Source organism: Aspergillus oryzae, chromosome 4 (assembly GCF_000184455.2).
Source record: "Aspergillus oryzae RIB40 DNA, chromosome 4".
Taxonomy (NCBI): Eukaryota; Fungi; Ascomycota; class Eurotiomycetes; order Eurotiales; family Aspergillaceae; genus Aspergillus; species Aspergillus oryzae.
The window spans coordinates 4,245,936-4,265,231 of record NC_036438.1 but is presented as its reverse complement, the minus strand read 5'-3'; the positions used below and the strand labels follow the sequence as shown (position 1 = coordinate 4,265,231).

At 49.0% G+C, this 19,296-nt stretch overlaps 9 protein-coding genes across 9 annotated transcripts; 3 read left to right on the top strand and 6 right to left on the bottom strand.

The window, feature by feature from the left end:
* Positions 1 to 205: 205 nt before the first annotated feature.
* Positions 206 to 1,803, bottom strand: AO090102000104 (adaptor protein STE50; the record flags this gene model as incomplete). The annotated part of the gene is made up of 3 exons (XM_001822292.1): positions 206 to 1,233; positions 1,315 to 1,476; positions 1,536 to 1,803. The coding sequence occupies 3 exons, from the start codon at positions 1,801 to 1,803 to the stop codon at positions 206 to 208; spliced, it is 1,458 nt and encodes a 485-aa protein (XP_001822344.1).
* Positions 1,804 to 5,442: 3,639 nt separating this feature from the next.
* On the top strand, positions 5,443 to 6,196 carry AO090102000106 (uncharacterized protein; the record flags this gene model as incomplete). Its single annotated transcript, XM_023236973.1, has 2 exons — positions 5,443 to 6,036; positions 6,128 to 6,196. The coding sequence occupies 2 exons, from the start codon at positions 5,443 to 5,445 to the stop codon at positions 6,194 to 6,196; spliced, it is 663 nt and encodes a 220-aa protein (XP_023091680.1).
* Positions 6,197 to 6,577: 381 nt separating this feature from the next.
* On the bottom strand, positions 6,578 to 9,350 carry cdc48 (AAA family ATPase CDC48; the record flags this gene model as incomplete). Its single annotated transcript, XM_001822294.3, has 6 exons — positions 6,578 to 7,167; positions 7,226 to 8,717; positions 8,780 to 9,029; positions 9,103 to 9,158; positions 9,219 to 9,246; positions 9,301 to 9,350. The coding sequence occupies 6 exons, from the start codon at positions 9,348 to 9,350 to the stop codon at positions 6,578 to 6,580; spliced, it is 2,466 nt and encodes an 821-aa protein (XP_001822346.1).
* Positions 9,351 to 10,554: 1,204 nt separating this feature from the next.
* On the top strand, positions 10,555 to 11,151 carry AO090102000108 (uncharacterized protein; the record flags this gene model as incomplete). The annotated part of the gene is made up of 1 exon (XM_001822295.1): positions 10,555 to 11,151. One exon carries the CDS (start codon positions 10,555 to 10,557, stop codon positions 11,149 to 11,151), a length of 597 nt encoding a protein of 198 aa, XP_001822347.1.
* A 336-nt stretch (positions 11,152 to 11,487) lies between these two features.
* On the bottom strand, positions 11,488 to 12,529 carry AO090102000109 (uncharacterized protein; the record flags this gene model as incomplete). Its single annotated transcript, XM_001822296.3, has 2 exons — positions 11,488 to 12,229; positions 12,348 to 12,529. The coding sequence occupies 2 exons, from the start codon at positions 12,527 to 12,529 to the stop codon at positions 11,488 to 11,490; spliced, it is 924 nt and encodes a 307-aa protein (XP_001822348.1).
* Positions 12,530 to 13,216: 687 nt separating this feature from the next.
* On the bottom strand, positions 13,217 to 14,422 carry AO090102000110 (uncharacterized protein; the record flags this gene model as incomplete). The annotated part of the gene is made up of 1 exon (XM_001822297.1): positions 13,217 to 14,422. One exon carries the CDS (start codon positions 14,420 to 14,422, stop codon positions 13,217 to 13,219), a length of 1,206 nt encoding a protein of 401 aa, XP_001822349.1.
* A 1,543-nt stretch (positions 14,423 to 15,965) lies between these two features.
* Positions 15,966 to 16,925, top strand: AO090102000111 (Mpv17/PMP22 family protein; the record flags this gene model as incomplete). Its single annotated transcript, XM_003190076.2, has 3 exons — positions 15,966 to 16,154; positions 16,255 to 16,530; positions 16,608 to 16,925. The coding sequence occupies 3 exons, from the start codon at positions 15,966 to 15,968 to the stop codon at positions 16,923 to 16,925; spliced, it is 783 nt and encodes a 260-aa protein (XP_003190124.2).
* Positions 16,926 to 17,571: 646 nt separating this feature from the next.
* On the bottom strand, positions 17,572 to 17,979 carry AO090102000112 (DCN1-like protein; the record flags this gene model as incomplete). The annotated part of the gene is made up of 1 exon (XM_023236972.1): positions 17,572 to 17,979. The coding sequence occupies one exon, from the start codon at positions 17,977 to 17,979 to the stop codon at positions 17,572 to 17,574; it is 408 nt and encodes a 135-aa protein (XP_023091681.1).
* An 81-nt stretch (positions 17,980 to 18,060) lies between these two features.
* On the bottom strand, positions 18,061 to 18,481 carry AO090102000113 (uncharacterized protein; the record flags this gene model as incomplete). Its single annotated transcript, XM_023236971.1, has 3 exons — positions 18,061 to 18,239; positions 18,288 to 18,358; positions 18,402 to 18,481. 3 exons carry the CDS (start codon positions 18,479 to 18,481, stop codon positions 18,061 to 18,063), a joined length of 330 nt encoding a protein of 109 aa, XP_023091682.1.
* Positions 18,482 to 19,296: the final 815 nt, after the last annotated feature.

The window sequence follows — 19,296 nt, the reverse complement described above, 5'->3', positions numbered from 1 at the left end:
CACCGACATAAAACACCAAACACCCTGTGAACTAAAAATTCCAGGTCAAGAGAGCAATTAAGGTACTGTAAGATAAGAAGAAGGTAAAGGATGAAACGTGATCGCTTGGAAAGGGGTATCTCAAGCAACAGGTAGTAATGTCACGAATCTTGTTCAGGGCTGACGCCGCAGCGGGGAGCTCTTCACGACGTCCGTAACAGACAGATTATAGCACTCCGCCGGGTAGATTGATCTGTGCCTGTCTGCTTTCAAATCCAGCGCTGTTAGGTACAGGATTGACTGGCGGATAGTTGCTTTCCACGGGGTGTTGAAGTTGTTTTCGCAACATGAACATCGGTTTGCGTCCCTCCTTTTCCAGCTGCTTGAAGAGTATGAGCGGCCGCTCGTCCAAGCCCAAACAGCGTTCTTGATCACCATACACGATATACAGTGCATATTGCCTCCAGTCGGCATTGATATTGTACTTCTTCAAGGCAGCGGGAAGCACCTTATAGCAGGGATCCTCCATGGAGACACGGAATGATTTGAAGATTTCCACGCTCGGTGGGTCATTGCCATTGCCCGCTCTGGAATCTGACCGGGTCGGGATATCGGGGCGGTTTGGTTGGGTTGGTGTAGGATTCAAACGTTCACGGTTTTGCGATGTCGAGGGTTCGTCATGGTGGTCGTGGGGGCTGCGGCTAGTGTTGGGGGCAGGTTGATATGATCGAGATCCCAAAGTCTGCGCGGCAGTATATTGGACGCCTGGAGAGGTGGGAGACGGGATCCCCGGGGACAACTGCGACTTTCCATTCGTGTAAAGCGCCGATGAGGGGTCTAACACGCCACTGTCCTGATACATACGGCCTTCATGAATCGAGGGTGGGATATGAGTGGGAGAATTGTTCTTGGGAGTGGTGCCTCCTGTGTTAAGTCTTTTGGAGATTTGTCGAGAGAGGGTACCTGAGCGGTCGAGGAGAGTGATCCCGGAAGGTGACACCAGCGTCTGCTGACTATCGTGGTATCCGTCTGGGCCGGAAATGCCCATGGATGTGGGAGGGGGCAACGGTTGCGAACGGTCCTTGGCCATCTTGAAAACCGGCAGAAGCTCCTCTCTCAGCCGACGATAGTCCTCCGCCATGCGGCGGAGCTCGGACTCCACAGTGACAATTCGCTCATCTCGCAACCGAATGGACTGGATCAAACGTGCGACATCCTCCTGTGATGCAGTTTCATTCATACTTTGGTCCGCCGCTGTCAAGGCAAATGAATATTAGCAAAGTGGAACTGGGAACAGTCAATCACGACTTCCCGCAGGGGCGTGGAGAGACATACAAAGAGGAATATAATGGTCTGCATCCAGCGGAATATCCTGTTTCACCTTCGTTTCATAGACACTCTTGAGGATCGTTAATCGATGTCCCACGCTAGCAATCCCCATTTCCTTCAACTCATCATGTTTCAGAGCAATAAGCGCTTCCCCCACAATCTCATTTTCTGCGATTTATCAGTGGACGATTCTTTCCCTACTCCTCTTTCCAGGTAGTCGAACTCACCGAGGAAGGCTGGACAATATTGACGGAGACCTAGGGAGGCGAGAAAGTGGGCGCACTCTTCGACTGTCCATTCGGTGATGATGGTTTTGGGGGATTTAGGATGTTCGTCGGCGTTTGCGAAAGTAGTCGGGGTCTGTTCGGAGGAGGGGAAGTCGGATTCAGAGGGAGACGCCTCGGAATCGGTAGCCAGGTGGGGAGAAGTGATGACACTGCGCTCGTACTCATCGTCGGCATCGGAGTCGGCGTGGTAGGAAGTGTGGAGAGACATGGTGGTAGCGAACAATTTCTCGAGGATAAGGACCGACACGACACAACGAAGGGGCCGGAGGGGACGTCGGCCCGGTGGGGAGGCAGAGACGAAGACGGGAGGGGAGGAGACGACAGGTATTTCCAGCGGTAGATAGTGAGACTTGAGATAGGTTATTCACGATCGCAATCAGGAGATCAAGATCAAATAGGCAGCTGAAGAAGTCTCAGCCAAGAGAGTGTGCCACATGGACGGGACGAATGGCGGTTACGGGCGGCTGGGGGAGATATCGAAATAGCGCCGAGCAGTTGTCAAAGAACCGAAACCAATCCTCGAATGCCGGAAACCAAACAAAAAGAATTTCCAAACTTATATAAACAAGGGAAAATAACAAAGAAGAAGAAGAAAAATATAGGGAAGAAGAAAGAGGGAGTTTGAAAAGTCGTGACGGAGATTCGTTCGTCGTTAGTGCCAGCAAATGCAATATGAGAGAAGATGATGGGGACTAAAATCAGAGCGGGGAAGCTTTGAGTTGCTAAGTTTGGGGGGGGGGAAGTCACTGATCCTCTCCTGAATAGGAAGATTAGGGCACGAGAGGGTGAAAGAGGGTGAAAGAGCCAGCAAGGTAACAAAAAACACGCGCAATAGTGTTAAGACAACAACAAGGATTAAACGAATGAACGAAACGAAGAAGAAATCATAATAAGCCCGGGCCGGTAAATCCAAAAAAAGAAAAGAAAGAAGAGAATGGAAAGAGAAGTCCGACGTGATCTTTCTTAGTCGACTTGCTGGAGGAGGAGCTCTTTTTGAGTTTTGGCAACAGACCAAAAGCGCCTAAACTTGGATCGCCGCACGTGATGCCGGTCTGGACTTTTTATGCCAGAGTCGATAATGATGATTATTTTTATTTTCTTTCAAAAATAAAATCCATATTCGATTTTCTATTTTTCTTCTCTCAATGTTCGATCAAATTAACTTATATTACAGTTGAGTCACTTCACGGTCTCCAAGACCTGATATACATGAATCACTAGATAAACTTGCCTCTATAGTACCGGTCACTATTGACTTTTTTGGAAGGGAATTCTTATTTTTATTTTTTTTTTTTTTTTAATTTTTTTTTGTATATCTTTTTCTCATTTGTTATATATCAGAAGACTATAGCCAGGGGATATGCAATGAAATGACACATGCCCAGTCCACCTCGAGGCACAACAATTCTAATGCTACCATTTAATCTACCCATACAGAATGTATTGGTGGACAATCTCGCATCCTTGCATTTGGATCTTCCCCAGCCATATCTTAACCCTCCTACCACACCAGTCCTCTTCGTAAGGGGACGATGTCTATTCCTACTTGTCCAGATGATTGACATTTCACACTTTCTATTTATCCACTGATCGGAAATACCCTCCTTCAGTGATCAACGGAGTATGTTTATCGAACGACGACAACGACCACCCTCTTGCGGATCAATCTCCAGAAAAGGCGAACGAAAAAAAAAGACGATAAACTAAACAAAAAAAAAAACCACAATAGTTGATAGTTCAATATCAGCCCATACTCAGGGGCAGATGATTAAAAAAGAACAGAAAAAAAAAATCTTAGCCGAGATCATCGATCTAATCAATTCATCTACCAAATCAGGAAAATATAGAAAATAAAATAAATTTTTGTTCAGGAGAAAAAAGCCCAACGCCAATCAATACCCACAGGGCAAAAGCGAACTATTTTCCTGCAGACAATGGAAAAGGACGAGTGAGAAAGACTAAAAGAACTGCTGTCAAAAACCAATAGCGTCGGAGCGCCTAACGCTTTTGGCGGCTGGGAGGGTCCGAATGCTCCGCTGTCAGAATCCACCATCTTTTTCTCTCCCTAGGCAGAACTACTTTTTCCTATTCCTGTAACTAGTACTCCGTAAATGGAACGGAATCATTATTGATCCTGACGGCGTACTCCGGAACCGCATGACGGATGGAGTATAGGTAGCTTTCAATAGAGTAAGGAAGCGATCAGGAACTGTGCGCACGCTATTGAAAAGAAAAGTCTGTGATGGGCATTCATTCGACCGACGCAATCCTTCCAAGCGCCAGTCGTCAACTTACAGGCTTGACTCGCCCAGCAGGACCCCTGAGTATACTCAGGGAACGCTCAACGCTTATAGGTCACTATGTATGGAAATCGGGACTCCCTTGCGCTGCAATCCTGCCAGCCATCGGAGAACACGCAAACACCTGTTCAAGAGAACCGTTACACTAGCCTGTGGCTGACTTGACCCGTGGAATGGCTTGGGAACTATTTAGCCTCTGTTTAATTAGTAACCCGGACAAGGTCTTGCCCGTTCTTCTATTTTATTCTCCTAGCTTTCTAGATAGTGGTGTATCCGTGCGCTTGGGACTCGATGACTGGCATTGCAACTACTGAAGTAATCCTTTACTCCTTTTTTTAGCATGATTCGATTTTTTTTTAGTCTTATGGAGTAGATGATCATAATTAATGCAGTTCATGATTTATGAAGATGGATTTGTGACCTTTTTTTAATGATTGGTAACTATTCTCATTAAGCCACATTTTTGTAAGACTGTAAGCTCTATCAAGTGCTTAGGGTATGGCTGTCCAACGTGATGTGGATATATCATCCATTGCAGCAATACTGTAGACCAACGAACCTCAGACATACTGAACTATCGAATATACACCATGGCAGATCATTTGCGATGTCAGAAAGAGACAATAAAATAATCAATAAATGCACACCACCTACTCAATTGACAATAGGAGGCAGAAAGATACACCGAGATACCAGAATACTACGGACACCCACTCACAGCGATAACCCACCTACCCCGTATATAAATTTTAATTCCTGCAATTCAATTCCAAGAAAGAAACTCCAATTAACCACCCCAATAATCAATCCCACCCAAGAACACCCCTTATGTTCGATTGTTCATATCCAACTCTGCAACCCTAAGTGGCAATCCAAAATGTAGTCATCATACGCTTTCGTTACGAGAACCCCTGTCAATCAGCCAGTCTTTCCCTTTCATGTTCTCTCCACTTCCATTATTCCAAAGAAATCTCCACATTCTCAGTGCGCGCGCAATTCGCACGGACTCCATCAGACAAATCCAACCGAAGTCCCAAATTCTTTTTCTCCATCACCTACGTGCGCAAACCCAGACCAGACCAAAAGCAGAAGGAAGCTAGTGACGTCGCGATCGCGAAAAGATCGCATCAACCGCCTCCCGACCTTCTAGCCGTCGTCCTCGCTCCGCCCTGCCGCCGAGGTTCTCCGCGTTGCAATTCCAATCCGATCGCAAAAAAAGGTTTCGAGACGCAACAAGTCGCAACAAGCCTCGGTTTACGAACGGAGCATCCGGAGACGATCTTCCCCGATCCATCAAAGAAAAGGCAAAGGAGAAAACAAACAAGGAAGAGAAAGTGTCTGGTGTGGTCAGATCGGCAGAAACCGAAAATCTATATCCCGCCGCCGTCCACGCGCCGCCGCCGACGACCTCATCGCACCGGTTGTCCTGCCCACTTACTTGATTTTGCACGGTCCACGGACCAATAACGGGTCTGGTTAGAAACGGAATAAGGGGATCGGAATAAATCCAGCAGCGAGCCGACAAACGAACCCAGGAGAAAGGCAAAATGGCCACCTCTCAAAGCACAGGGATAACCCCAGCCTCGTCGGAAAGTCTCGAATCGGACCTCCTCGCGCACCTGGCCTCCACCACGGCGCTAGATGATCTTCATGCGACCCTCCTCTGCTCCCTGCAACGCATGGGCTGGACGGAAAAGGTTCGGAAACTATCGCAGGAGCTCCTGCGCGGTGGACGATGCGAGCGATTTGATGATGTTGTTGAGGCCGTGGTTGCGTCCGCGGAGGGACGGAAGCATCCATCACTAGCAGGCTTGGACAATGTGAACGAGGAGGACAAGAATAGCAACGGCGATGCGGACGGGTACTTTGAGAAAGTGGATGTGCGGATCCCGGAGGCGGTGGTTGAGCAGGGGGTGAGGGCGATTAAAGAGGTATTGCGCGAGGTGGTGGTGCTCGATGATGATTCAGATCTGTTAGACCACCATGATTCGCACCATCACGCTGGTGATGGGAAGCAGGAGGGCGGCGGTGAAACGAAGACCAAACCATCCAAGTCGTCCAAGACAGGGGACCAGTCACTAAAGAATGGTGATACAAGCCCTGTTAAGAAGACGGATAAGAAGCCGAAGCCTGGAAAACAGGTAAAATGAATTCGGGCGTCACCTCTCTTCCTCTTTCCTTATCCCCTTCCTTTTTTGGTATTTTTATTATTCGTTCTTTTCGGTTCTTCAGGGTACATCTGGCTTTGGCATTCTTGTTTGGATCACTTGTCATGGGTCTTCGGGCGAGATTGGTGTTTAGAACGGGTGGGAGTTTGCTGCATTTTGATACCATATCCACGAGGACGTGCATGTACAACGTCAACTTGTGGTCGTGTCCACCTTTGCCGTGGCACTGATTTAATCCAATGGACATATTTGTATTACGGGGACATTCTGGGGATTCTATAAGAGTCATTGATGCATTAAACTAGAACGTCGAGTTCATCTCTCTCCACTAAGAACTATTATGGCATCTAGTATGCGAGACGTAGATAGACACAAAAGATGGACAAACCCTGTTCAAAAGGAATCAGAAACCAATCGTATTCCTAGCAGTCCATACCCCCATCAGCCCCGCTGGATCTAACTAGTGCCGATACATAACTAAGAAAGACTAAGAAAGAAAACCACAAAACCCAATTTAGTCATAGAGGCTGTCGTCATTGCCGGCTTCACCGAACGTGTTGTTGTCCTGGACCTCGCCCGCAGATGGGAAGCGGAAGAAGCTGCTGCCGCCCGAGTTCTTCAGGCTCTGAGCGAAAGCCTCGTACCGGCGGATTTCCACATCGCTGACGGACCGACGGGCCGTCTTCATGGCCTCTTCGAAATGCGCACGCGTAAGCTCCGGCACAGGATCCTCCTCGTCGACCTCCTCGTCTTCATCCATCTTGATGTCCTCGCCATTGGCCTCACGCTGCTTCTGGCGCTCAATATCAGCAGTGATGGACTGCTTGATGGCCAGCTTAACAGCACGTTGAGTAACGAATCCAAGATCAGCACCAGAGAACCCGTGGGTCTTGCTGGCAATGAAGGGCAAGTCGACATCGGGTGCGACAGGGGTCTTGCGCAGCTGGGCCTTGAGGATACCCTCACGAGAAGCCTGGTCGGGCAGGGGAACGTAGACAAGAGTGTCCAGACGACCAGGACGGACAAGGGCAGCATCAAGCTGCTCGGGTCTGTTTGTGGCACCGATGACGAAGACATTCTTCTTGGAGGTCATGCCGTCCATTTCTAAAAGGGAAGTTAGTTTATACATTCAAGCGCATAGATTGTCTGATTCTACACATACCGGTCAGGAGCTGGTTGACGACACGGTCAGAGGCACCACCAGCATCGCCAACAGAGCCACCACGAGACTTGGCGATCGAATCCAACTCATCCAGGAAGACGACACAAGGAGCGGCAGCACGGGCCTTGTCGAAGATATCCCGGATGTTGCTCTCAGACTCACCAAACCACATAGAGAGCAGTTCAGGGCCCTTGACGGAGATGAAGTTGGCAGCGCACTCATTAGCGACAGCCTTGGCAAGCATGGTCTTACCAGTACCAGGAGGACCGTAGAACAGCACACCTCGAGAAGGTGAAAGACCGAACTTTTGGTACTTCTCGGGGTGGTCCACGGGGTACTGCACGCTCTCGATGAGCTCGCGCTTGACCTCCTCGAGACCACCAATGTCCTCCCACCGAACGTTGGGCACCTCGACAACAGCCACTTCGCGAAGCGCGGAGGGGTTAGAGACGCCAAGGGCGTAACGGAAGTTCTCCATGGTGACACCAAGAGAGTCGAGCACCTCAGCATCAATGGTATCCTCGTCCAGATCGATCAAATCCATCTTCTCACGAATCTGTTGCATGGCAGCCTCAGAGCAGAGAGAAGCAAGATCAGAGCCGACGTAACCATGGGTCTCAGCGGCGATGGTCTCCAGGTCAACGTCCTCTCCGAGCTTCATGTTCTTGGTGTGGATCTGCATAATCTCCAGGCGGCCAGTGGGGTCGGGAATACCAATATCGACCTCACGATCGAAACGACCGAAACGACGGAGAGCAGGATCGATAGAGTTGGGGCGGTTAGTGGCGGCCATGACGACAACGTTGGAACGAGCCTTCATGCCGTCCATCAGGGTGAGGAGCTGAGAGACAACACGGCGCTCAACTTCACCATTGGTCTTCTCACGCTTGGGGGCGATAGAATCAATTTCATCAATGAAGATGATAGCGGGGGAGTTCTTCTCAGCCTCCTCAAAGGCCTTGCGCAGATTCGATTCGGACTCACCGGCCATCTTGGACATGATCTCGGGACCGTTGATCAAGAAGAAGAAAGCGCCGGTCTCGTTTGCCACGGCACGAGCCATCAGAGTCTTACCAGTACCGGGAGGACCGTACATGAGGATACCGCGAGGAGGCTTGATACCAATGGACTTGAACAGCTGAGGATGACGGAGGGGTAGCTCCACCAATTCTCGGATCTGTGCCATCTGTTTCCGGCAACCACCAATGTCATCGTAACCGACCTCGTTGAGGTTACCCTCCTCATCCTCGCGCTGGATTGGCTCACCCTCACAGTGGATCACGGTATCTTGTGCAACAATGCCGTACTCTGGAGGATCCACCTCAACGACCTTGAATTCTACTTGTCTCATACCTCCTCTTACTGTGAACAGGTCACCCTGTCTCACGGGTCTGTAGGCTTCGCGGAAGTAGGGGGCAAGGAAGACGTCGAACAAGGAGCCGGTGAGACCCTCAACAGTGTCTGCGATGGGGAGAACGGCAATACGCTTGGCCTAAAGTACCAGAATGTGGTCAGCTAGCACGCCCTGTCGAGCCGTAGTCAGGAGGTACCTACATATTTAATATCGGGGCATGGGTGAACAGTGATGACATCGCCGTGCTTGACACGGAGGTTGTGCCTCACCACACGGTTGATGCGGGCACTTCCATCGTCAAGATCATCATCCGCCAACACAATCAGAACGGTGTCTTTCCGCTTCTTGCCCTTAACCAGAACTGTGTCACCGCGGAAGAGTTGGAGAGTTTCCATAGTGTTGTTGGATAGGGCAATAACGGAGTTATCATCGTTGACGGCATCGGTCACACTGAAAGCGCTCTGGTTAGCATCCATCAAGGTACCCCCTCCATTGTTAGCAGTCGTGGGGAATACTAGCATACATCAATGAGTTGGGCTTCTTCTTCTTCTTTAGGATGGCTGTCGCGGTATCGAGTTCCTGTGGCGAGACCAGTCAGTGTCATGGCCGGCAAATTCTCTTTCTGCGATGAATCTTCACCTCTTTCTTCTCGGCGCCAGAGGCGTCCCTTGAGCTCGGTTAGCACATGAATCGCTGCAAGAGGAAAGGACTTGAAGCATACTGGAGGTGCACCCTCTTCTTATCATGAGTATGGTCGGGTTCTGCGCTCATTTTGATGGCGAATGGGGATGGGTCACTGATCTAGTAAGCTCTTGAAGTAGGGTAGGCCTGAAGGTACGACGGATGTCACTGTATCGGACTTACGATGCCCGACGACAGGAACTTGAAAATAAAAAAAAGAACAAAAAAAACGAAACACAGACAAATGATCCAGCAAACGCGATGAAATGTCTGAGGGATGAGTAAATGGGAGAAGGGGGAAGGATTGATAAAATGCAACGGAGACAGAGAGTTGAAAGTGAGATCAGAAGTGGCAGAAACAGCTACCCGTTAAGAGGTGACGATAGTCTCAACTGCCTATTGTTGATGACTTAAGCCAGGGTTCCTCACTCATTAGCCACTGGGCGGCTACCGCCACCGCCCCGAGTACAGAAGCGTATGGAAGCCGGTCGCATACTGACAAGCTACCCAAAGTGTCGACTGGTCAACTCCAAGATATAATCATTAATATTTTTCAATTTTGCGATTATTATTAATAAGGACAGCTCTGATGTTCCGAAATGTTCTTTGTTGCCAAGTGGCTTTTGCCTTCAAGGTTCTTATCTTAAACTTCTGTTTTCGTCGTTGATGCTGACTGATCGTCCTTACATACTTCTACTAAATCGTACCTAATACTCCGCACTGTTAATGTGCCTGGTTGCCTCAGGCAAAAGGGCTATAGCCCATCTGTGGCACCAGCCTCGTTCACCCTACATATCACCCCCCTTCACCCAAGGCTCCAACATGACTAGGCAAATGAAGGTGCCTTCTCAGGCTTTGCCCATGATAGAAAATGTTGCCTGGTTTGGAAATCTGTACAAAGCCTCAATGCCCCAGATATGTTAGGTATTACCCTGTATAAAACGTGCTTTCCATCTTTAACAGTGCTCTCCTAAAGTGTTGTATATCCTCCAAATATTCACCAGTCTTCCTTTTACTAGAGAAACAATCTACTTCCATTCAAATTGACTGAAAACGTCATAGTCATATAGCCTATCAAGGAGATATTCTTCCTATCGCATACTTAGAGAGCACCTTACCACCAACGAACCATTACATAGTTCGTCCAAGTCATAACCCCTTATAATCGCGCCACAAGCCCCAAGACCAAGAGAAGGACACAGCAAACACACAATTGCAAGCAACAAGGGTATCACCCCGAAGAATGGGCATCCAGTTCATCTAAACCAATCCTGCACGGTCCTCCCTTCATAGAATGGAGTGTAAACCATGGTATCCAGCCGACTTCAACCAAGCTCTCCTGAACACCTTCACAGAGGAAACATTAAAAGAGCTCCTCGAAAGGCCAGACTGTGCACCGCGCTTCGTATACGGAGTGTTAATGCTCCCCACCGTACTCAAGTACTTCATAGGAGAAGACCCAGCCACCGACATCACAAAACGAATGACTCGCGCATGCATATCAGGGTATATGCTCTACCAGATCTCACCGAAGAGTCCGCCTGTCGTTGTCGAAACCTCCAATCCACACGATACAGTGCACGGAATGCTCGTGTTGGGGCTGGACGTGAATCAGCGGAACTTGATTTACGAGCTTGAAGGAGGACTTATGAACTTGGTGGATGTGAGGGCTCAGATTCGTCTGAAGGATGGTAGCTTACCTTGCCATGATATTTGCAGTGGACGGATGGTTGATGCTGGTATGTTTGTTTGGCATGGTTCGAAGGAGGGCCTGATACCTGTCGAGAGCACAGCTTGGCCACTGGATTGGTTTTTGAAAGAGAAGTTCTATGAGAACATTGTTAACTCCCAGCACAGGAATTTGCTGGACGGATCGGGATTGTTCCTGTAAGACCTGGGATGGCAATAGGTGGTTCTTCTTTTGCTATCACCCGAGATTGGTAGTCATTTTAAATCGGCGTTTGGGGGTTTTAGGGGATGTAAGGATTTATGATGAGGATTAGGTGCTCAGGTTCGGTGCCATTATGGCTTTCTGCATGGAACAGTAGCAGATAGAGAAATGCTTCTGAATCTTAGACAGCATGTGATGTAGAGGGAATGTTTGAAAATTAGAGAAGTTCTATTCTATCATAAAGTATTTGAGTTTTAATCCCCAAAATGCGCCAGTTAATATACTCTAAGCCACAGTTATATACAAATCTCAGTCCAGCCGGATTTCCTGTTTTGTCTAGGACTTCGCAGTTGCGGTCCATAGGTCGTAAACTCCCCAACCCCCAGCCATGAAGCTAACAACGCCGCTCAAGCTGTCAGGGAAACCAATTCCTTTTTCGAAGCACCAGTGAAGACACAACGGGGCCCAGCAGGTGTTATTCACCAGGCTCTTCTTCCAGGCGCGAACCTCGGCTCTCAACGCTTCCTCCTTCTTCTCATCCGACACTTCACCACTCATTCTCTTCTTCCGGAGCACGTGCTCTCTCCACAGTACGAAGAACTGGAAGAAGATGTGACCGAACCAGGCCCGTGTACTCCATATGTACCACTTGTCAATACCGCCCCAGCGGTCGATGAACTTCTTCGAGATTACTCCCTTGGAAGCTAGGAAGCCGGCATTCTCAAGGGCTTGGTAGATCATGTTCACTGCCACTTGGAGAAGGGTGAGAGCGTAGAGGATGCGGTCCGACGGGGGAGATTTTAATGTAGCGGAACCCCAAGTCCAGAGAGGAAAGAGGCCCAAGAGCCGAAGGCTATAGCGGGTTTCCGACATGAGAGCAGAGAGGGCAAGCAGTCGAGATTGCGAGGGAGTCGAGTTAGATGCGACAGGCTTGGTTTTTGATCTCAATCGGGCCAGAAGGCCGAGCCGTGTTTGGAGGGCAATCCATGGTGCGGATGCGAGGAGGTGATGGAGCGCATGGGTGAGATAACCGGTGACAGCAAAAACTCGTTCTTGACCATAGGCCGAGGACATGAGCCTATGCACAGTGCGCAGTTAGTCACATGGAAATGATAGGGACTGCTGCTGGTCGGGACGCCTGTCGCAACAAAGCAGAGAATCGCACATAAAGACTGAGACCTCAGCCAAGTACTTACTTGTCCAAGCGGCCTATGGTGACGTCGGTTGCCCTGAGGGCTCCTAGCAGCTGGCGCTGAGCAACACTCAAAGACGAAGGTTGCGGTGGTGAACCCCCCGCGGGACTGGCCGATTTCCCCACATTTGGTGGTTCGGCAACGGCGGGCGCAGAAGAGTCAGGGGGATTTTCAGTGTCAGCCATGACGGGCACTATCAGAATTATGCGGGAGTCTCCGATGCTCTGGAGAGGGCGGTATGGAAGGGCGTTGTGGATTTATAGGGAAATGTCAACGCAGAGCATCTGACTAGCACTTCTTTGCACTTGGCGCGGATGCCGAGGTTCGGAGGTTACAGACAAATCGCTGTGCTCGACCGAATCAATTTGCGTGCACTTGACAACCCGTCCTTCACAACTTTTGTCCTACCCATGAACTACCCTAAGGGTAGAAGATGTCGGTTTATATAGTTGTAGCAGGTTAATCCGTCTTGCAAAAGTACCCGCGCGTACCGCATGTAGAATACGAAGCGTTGTTTTCTTGTGGTTGATCTGCATGTGGATTCCATCTAGTGGAATTGTTTAGGAAATTATGCCCGCGGAACTTTTCCTCATAATAATTTCTAGAAGATCATCCCACTATGTAACACATGCCTTTGCAGTCCTGGGCCGCTATGTTAATCAATCTTCTTCCCATTATTATTTTTTTTATTTTTCGGTCCTTGTCAGATGAGGACAGTAATAATCAGTGCAGCCAGGCCGTCGCACAATGATGAGAGAGCACTTCACGAAGTAGTTCTGGGCCCCATCATCCTTCTTACTTTGCACCCCACGTCCTCCACGTAGTAGCTATGAATCGAGAGTTGTATGCAGATGCCCTCACTGTCAAATCCTTTACTCGGTGTTGCCATCATCATGACCGTGCTCTAACGAGTCTGGCCACGGAAGCGATGCCAAGTGATCATCGAACGCAGAGATAGCCATCCCAACGACAATACTTTCACTTAGCCGGCTCGTATAAGATGCAACGGCCTGTTCTGATTCGACACTTCTGACCGATATATTCAGAGACTGATGCAGAAGCTCATGGAGATTAGTGCTCGTGGTATTCTCCTGAGAATAGAGCCTAGCGCTTATATCTTCGCAGCTTTCTGTGATGCTGTAATCTGAGGAACTCGCATTTGGAGAACCAGGCCAGAAATGCCCAGAGGGCAGCTCTAAGTTTCGAAGAATATTGGCATCGGAGACAGGCCTCTCGAGCAGTTCCCATGAGTCTGGAGGGGGAATAGAAGGATCATTGCAGATTTCATTGAGACTTATCCAGGTGCGCTCCTCGAGGTTACCATGGCGACGCTCGCAGTGACGACAAGCCTGGAAAGTGCATGGAAGAGAAGGGTGTGAGCGCTGGAGTAGCTGCGAGGTTTGCTCAGGATGGTCGAGGCGAACCGTTGATTCGCTGGTTCTGGGAGCACTCTCATCCCGCTGGCTGACATCCTCTACCAATTCTACCCATGGATCATCTAGATTGTGACCGTTTTGCGCACTACGCTCTGCATAGAGCATAGATAACGGTGGAGGTACGGGGCCTCTTTCTCTCTCCGCCGTCCTCACAACGTTCAATTTCTGGTGAATCACGATTTCTTTCTGTTCTGTCGTATAGTGACCATCTTCCATGGCTTTCAGTATCCATGGACTGAGGAATGGACCATTGATGGGATCCAAGGGATCAGAGAAACCCGAAGTGTCCTCAACACAGAGGTAGAGCCATCCGAGGAATGGCCGTCGTCCACATGAGTTGCATGTTTCCATACGATCAACGCAGAACTGGCGTTCCACCACACTGTGATGACAGCGACGCTGGCGGACAGCTGACTGGGTTGTCGGAGGAGCCATGAGCGGGTGTCCAGTATAATAATTCTGATAGTCGAGAGGTAGCTGCAGTTCCGGGGCAGGCCAAACGTAATCTTCTTGGGTGGAAACTTGATATTGGCGAACCAGACGATAGTTGGATGTTAAAGGAGGCACTTGTAGGATAGGGAGTGAACCGGTTTGGTGAATACCTGTGTTCCCTCCGGAGTCACCCTGTTCACTGTCTGCCATAGCTCAGGATGGGATGAAATGAATAGTAGAGCAGTGTGATTGGAGATGAGAGCATAGCGCGGTACCGCACAGGAACAAGAAGAGACATAAGAAGAGTAGGTGACGGCATTCACTCGGTAAGTAGTAAAGGTTGCGCTCTGTGACAGAAAGATTGAAGCTAGGAAATAATAAACATCATGCATGAGAATAAGATATTCCTGTTAAGTGGTATATTTAATTTCTCTTGCAATTTGTCTCTCTCATGCATACCAAGTTGATCACGATCAGATAGATAGATCATCCTGGGATGGCGGAGTGAAGCTGCCCAGGTATAGTAAAAGAACTAAACTGGAAATTATATAGTAAGTTCATTCTTTTGGAGTACCGGTCTTTGAATGAGCATGGAGATTGAAACACAGATCAAACCTGTCCTATATATTTTTAAATCTTCATTTTATTATATACTTCCTGTTTTCTCTTTTTTTTCTTTTCTTTCTCCCTTCTATTTTCATCATTGCTTGGTTCTTCTGTAAATAGTCCATAGTCTTATATTATGAATGAGAGTATGAAAGCCCCGAGTAACCATACAGGTAAGTGACGAAGACCAATGCGCAAATTTGTAGATGTGTAAATATGAATACGGTGATATTTTTATGAATCCACCAGGTCCTTATATAGGGAAGAATATTATCCAAAATAATAACCCAAACAAGAATGCGAAATTAAAGTTTCGAGCGTGCCGAAGCGATAGGCTATCGGAGGTGACCGATACCCAGCGGAGTTGCGTATAAATCAAAATTAGCTGGTAATTTTGCTTTTCATTAACAGCCATATAAATAAGATCTGCCGACATTCGTGGCCGACTTAATGACCAGTCAGTCACCTTCAGGCTTCACGTTGAGAGATCCGATTTATCTTCCACGTTTTCCCCTCCAGCTTTAAATCCCCAGTTCCAACACCGACTACTTTTGCGCCGGTCTCTCTTGGGAGAAGGGGTTCCTTTTTGTATCTCTATTATCTGAAACCATTTTTCGATACATGACCTGCATATAGGAAGAAACCCACAGGTTCTCCAGATCGATAAATAATTTCGTCATTTTAAATTAATCGGTTTAATTCCCTCAATTCATTTTAACCTCTTAATTGTTCTACTACCACCAATTATTTGCCTTACTTAACCTCGGTAAGCTTTCCGTGTTCCCCCAAGCTGAGACTTTTTCGGTCTGGAGAAGTTCCAGCCAGCCTCCTCGTTCCATAAACAAACAGTAGATCAGCTCTTCCCCCCCTGTTTCTTTTAGTTGCTGGCGGGACTTTTTCTTTTTCTCCAACCCCATAATCAATCTTTCACCGATTTTTCTTGTCACCCTCTTAACCCACTTCGCCCCATATTCAACTGTCCGTCATCTAAAGTCCATTGTGTGCATTATTGCCCGAGCGGATCGTGTATTAACTGTTTCTCAGAGACCACGTCCGTCGCCATTGCACCCGTTGCCGTCGATTCCGCTAACGGATCTTATCATCGCCGCTGTCTTCTATTGCCGACGCAACCGCATCAACCGCCATCATGTCCGTGAAATTCCAGGATAAGTTCCAAGACCAGGTCACGCAACAGGTCACCGAGCAGATCAAGGGCCAAATCCAGGGACAGTTTCAGGAGGAGGCTGCGAAGTCAATTCGCCAAGACACAAAGGAATTGGTGCACAAGGTCGGCGAACGCTTGACCGGCGGAAACCCTCAGAATGGCTATATGGCTGTATGTTTATCCTCCACCCTGGAGCGTTGGCTCGGCGATGGATATTATCGCGGTCGGTACGATCGAAACTCGCTGACATGGGGAATGCTCGCGTTTACAGATGTACCTGCGTCAGCTGCAGAAGAACCCTCTGCGCACGAAGATGTTGACGTCGGGTGTGCTTTCCGCATCTCAAGAATACTTGGCCTCGTGGATCGCGAATGATGTCAGCCGGAATGGACACTACTTCAGCGCTCGCGTTCCCAAAATGCTCCTCTACGGCATGTTTGTCGCTGCCCCATTGGGCCACTTTCTTGTGGGCATCCTCCAAAAGCTCTTTGCCGGCCGCACAAGCCTGAAGGCCAAGATCCTCCAGATTCTCTTTAGCAATCTCATCGTATGTTCCCCATGCATGTCGGGCGTCCCACAGATCGAGATCTCTGGAATGCGCGGATACGCTAACCGAAAACGCAGATCTCCCCCATCCAAAACGCGGTGTACCTGTCGTCGATGGCCGTCATTACTGGCGCGCGCACCTTCCATCAGGTTCGCGCAACCGTCCGCGCCGGTTTCATGCCCGTCATGAAAGTCAGCTGGATCACTTCCCCTCTCGCACTCGCGTTCGCCCAGAAGTTCCTCCCTGAGCACACCTGGGTGCCATTCTTCAACATCATCGGTTTCTTCATTGGAACCTACGTCAACACCCACACTAAGAGAAAGCGCCTCGAGGCCCTGAGAAAGGTAAATGCCCTCTTCAACCTTTTCATCCCAGAGACTAATTCGCAATCCTAAATAGCGTTACGACCAACGTCGCGCCGGCCCCGGAAGTGAGTACGAGCCCAAGGACTACCGGTAATTGTATATAGATCCAGACCCTACCCTCCCGGCTCAAGCGGAACGACCGGAACGCCTTCCATAATCCTCGGCCCGTCCACTCAATACCTCGGATGAATAGATGCGTTACGTTGCCTCAAGGAAACAGCAAGCCCAAGGCACGGACGATCTACTTCTTCCCCTCTCTCCGCCCCCAATTACCCCTTTCGCATGTCTGATTGATTCTTTTCTCATGTTCCATTCTAATCCGGCTCCAAGATCATTGCCTATCTTGTGTCGTGCCGAGATGAAGATATGTTTGACCGTCACGATGAATGTTTTTCTTATTTTCTGTCTGTAGCTGGCCATATACATAACTCGAACTCGATAGTCCATAGTGCTGCTATTTACCTACTCTTTGCAATGTCACATTACCACTTACCTTCAATGCCTGTTCTCTGTCTTTGATAGTTAAGAGATAGAAGGTTCTACTGCAAATGCTTTGCGAATGTTCCTCAAACTTGCTGGGATGAAAGAGGCGTAGAGCCTGACATAGTTGGCTGGATAGAGAGAGCTGCAGAGAGTAGAATATTCCACAGTCCCATCAACGATCTATCACCAACCATCACTCTACCTCCATATTATCTCCTCTCTTCTTCTGCACCCAGACGACAAAATCATCAAGTGCCCCAGGCCATGCGCCGTCCGCACTCCACCACCCAAACCGCTCATCGTCAAGAGTCTTCCGCATGAAGACCTCAACCTGTTCCCACAGATCCTTGTTGACGGGTTTCTTTCCGCGCTCCTCCATGAATTCGATCCACCAGTCCAACCATGGAGTCGTCTCCGTCTCCCACTGGACTCCGCCCTTGTCCGGCGTAAAGAATAGTTTCCATTGTTCGGCTGCGATCTCAAACTGGAGGTTCCGCTGGCCCTGCATCCGGCAGAGAGGGAAGGTATAGCGGTACACGCGACGGAAGAGATCCGGCTGCGTGGGGATCCGCGATCGGAGATTGTCAGCGTGGGCAACCATTTTGTCGATGGAGTCACATCTGTAGATTAGGTTAGATTATCTCAAATTCTTGGATTTCGGTAACGGGATTTGGTGGTGATGTTACCCGACAGCCCTCCATCCATTCAAGAATCCCTCTCTAGTAAACTCGCCCATAGACGGTGATTTCAGAAGTTCTGCAATGCCGAGACATGTCACTTCGTCTAGTTGCACTTGGATATCGCCGAGGAATTTCATCGCTCCTTCAATGCCGATGCCATCGGGGTTGTCATCCGGAGAGTCTGGATGGGATTAGCTTGGAACTAATGTATGCTTTTTGGCTGGTTTACCTCGATAGCTGTCGAATATCTTGTTGATGGAGGAGGTGGCACCCCCTGCGCCCTGGGGACTCTGGAAAAACCTGGATCTTGTCAGTAAACGTCATCTGCTCCGATATGACTGACTTTCGCCTCTTGGAGGCACGCGTAGGCTTGGCCAACGGAAGGCATAAGTATTCCGACTTTCCAGAGGAGCGGGTTCTCATCTTGACGCTTGTGAAATTGAATGCCTATCTCGGTCATGCTCCCTCGGAATCTTTGAAAGAATCCGGACATTGCGATGACACAAGAATGACGCCCTGGGGATTATTTAGGTAATTGCGAACCACGTCCGCGTCCTGGGCCCTTGTTTGCTCTATATCTGCCGAAGAGATGCATGACACCCGTGGTCTATGAGGCTCAAGAGTGTCCTGTATGTGCTCCATAAGTGGAAAATTGTGCGAAGGAACCACATAGACGAGTTAGGCTCGGAGGTAATTGTGCGTTACTTTAACTGCCCTCAAGCTGGCTCGGAGCACTGCAGTCTCGTCTGGCGGGTATTACGCAATGGGATGCTAACATAGAATAGAAGACCAGCCAACTGTGCTCTGTCGTGTGCATAGGATGCCCAAGAGGATAATGGAGGGTCAATGGCTGACGAGTTACCTTCTGTGGCCCGTTTACCTGCCAAAGGCGGGCACCGACTTGCTGCAACTGAAAAGAGCATAGCCAGTAAACACCGGAGCACAGAAATCGCCCAGCAATTCCGCAAGCAACAAGAGGGCCCGTCAATTCCACGCTGCAGTACGGCGGAATTGCGAACCCGAGAAAAGCAAAGGCCCAGCCATGGATTGGGGGAAAGACAAGAAGAGGGCAAAAGAAATGAAATATCTCTAGCAACTTACGCATCAATTGCTTCTTCGACATTCCACCTAGATGCTTTTAAGAACTATAGATGAAACATCAGCTATTGGGTCATGATTATCGCACGTGACATGGAAGGTTATATGTACGACTTGAGACCAACAATGCTTGTGGTATA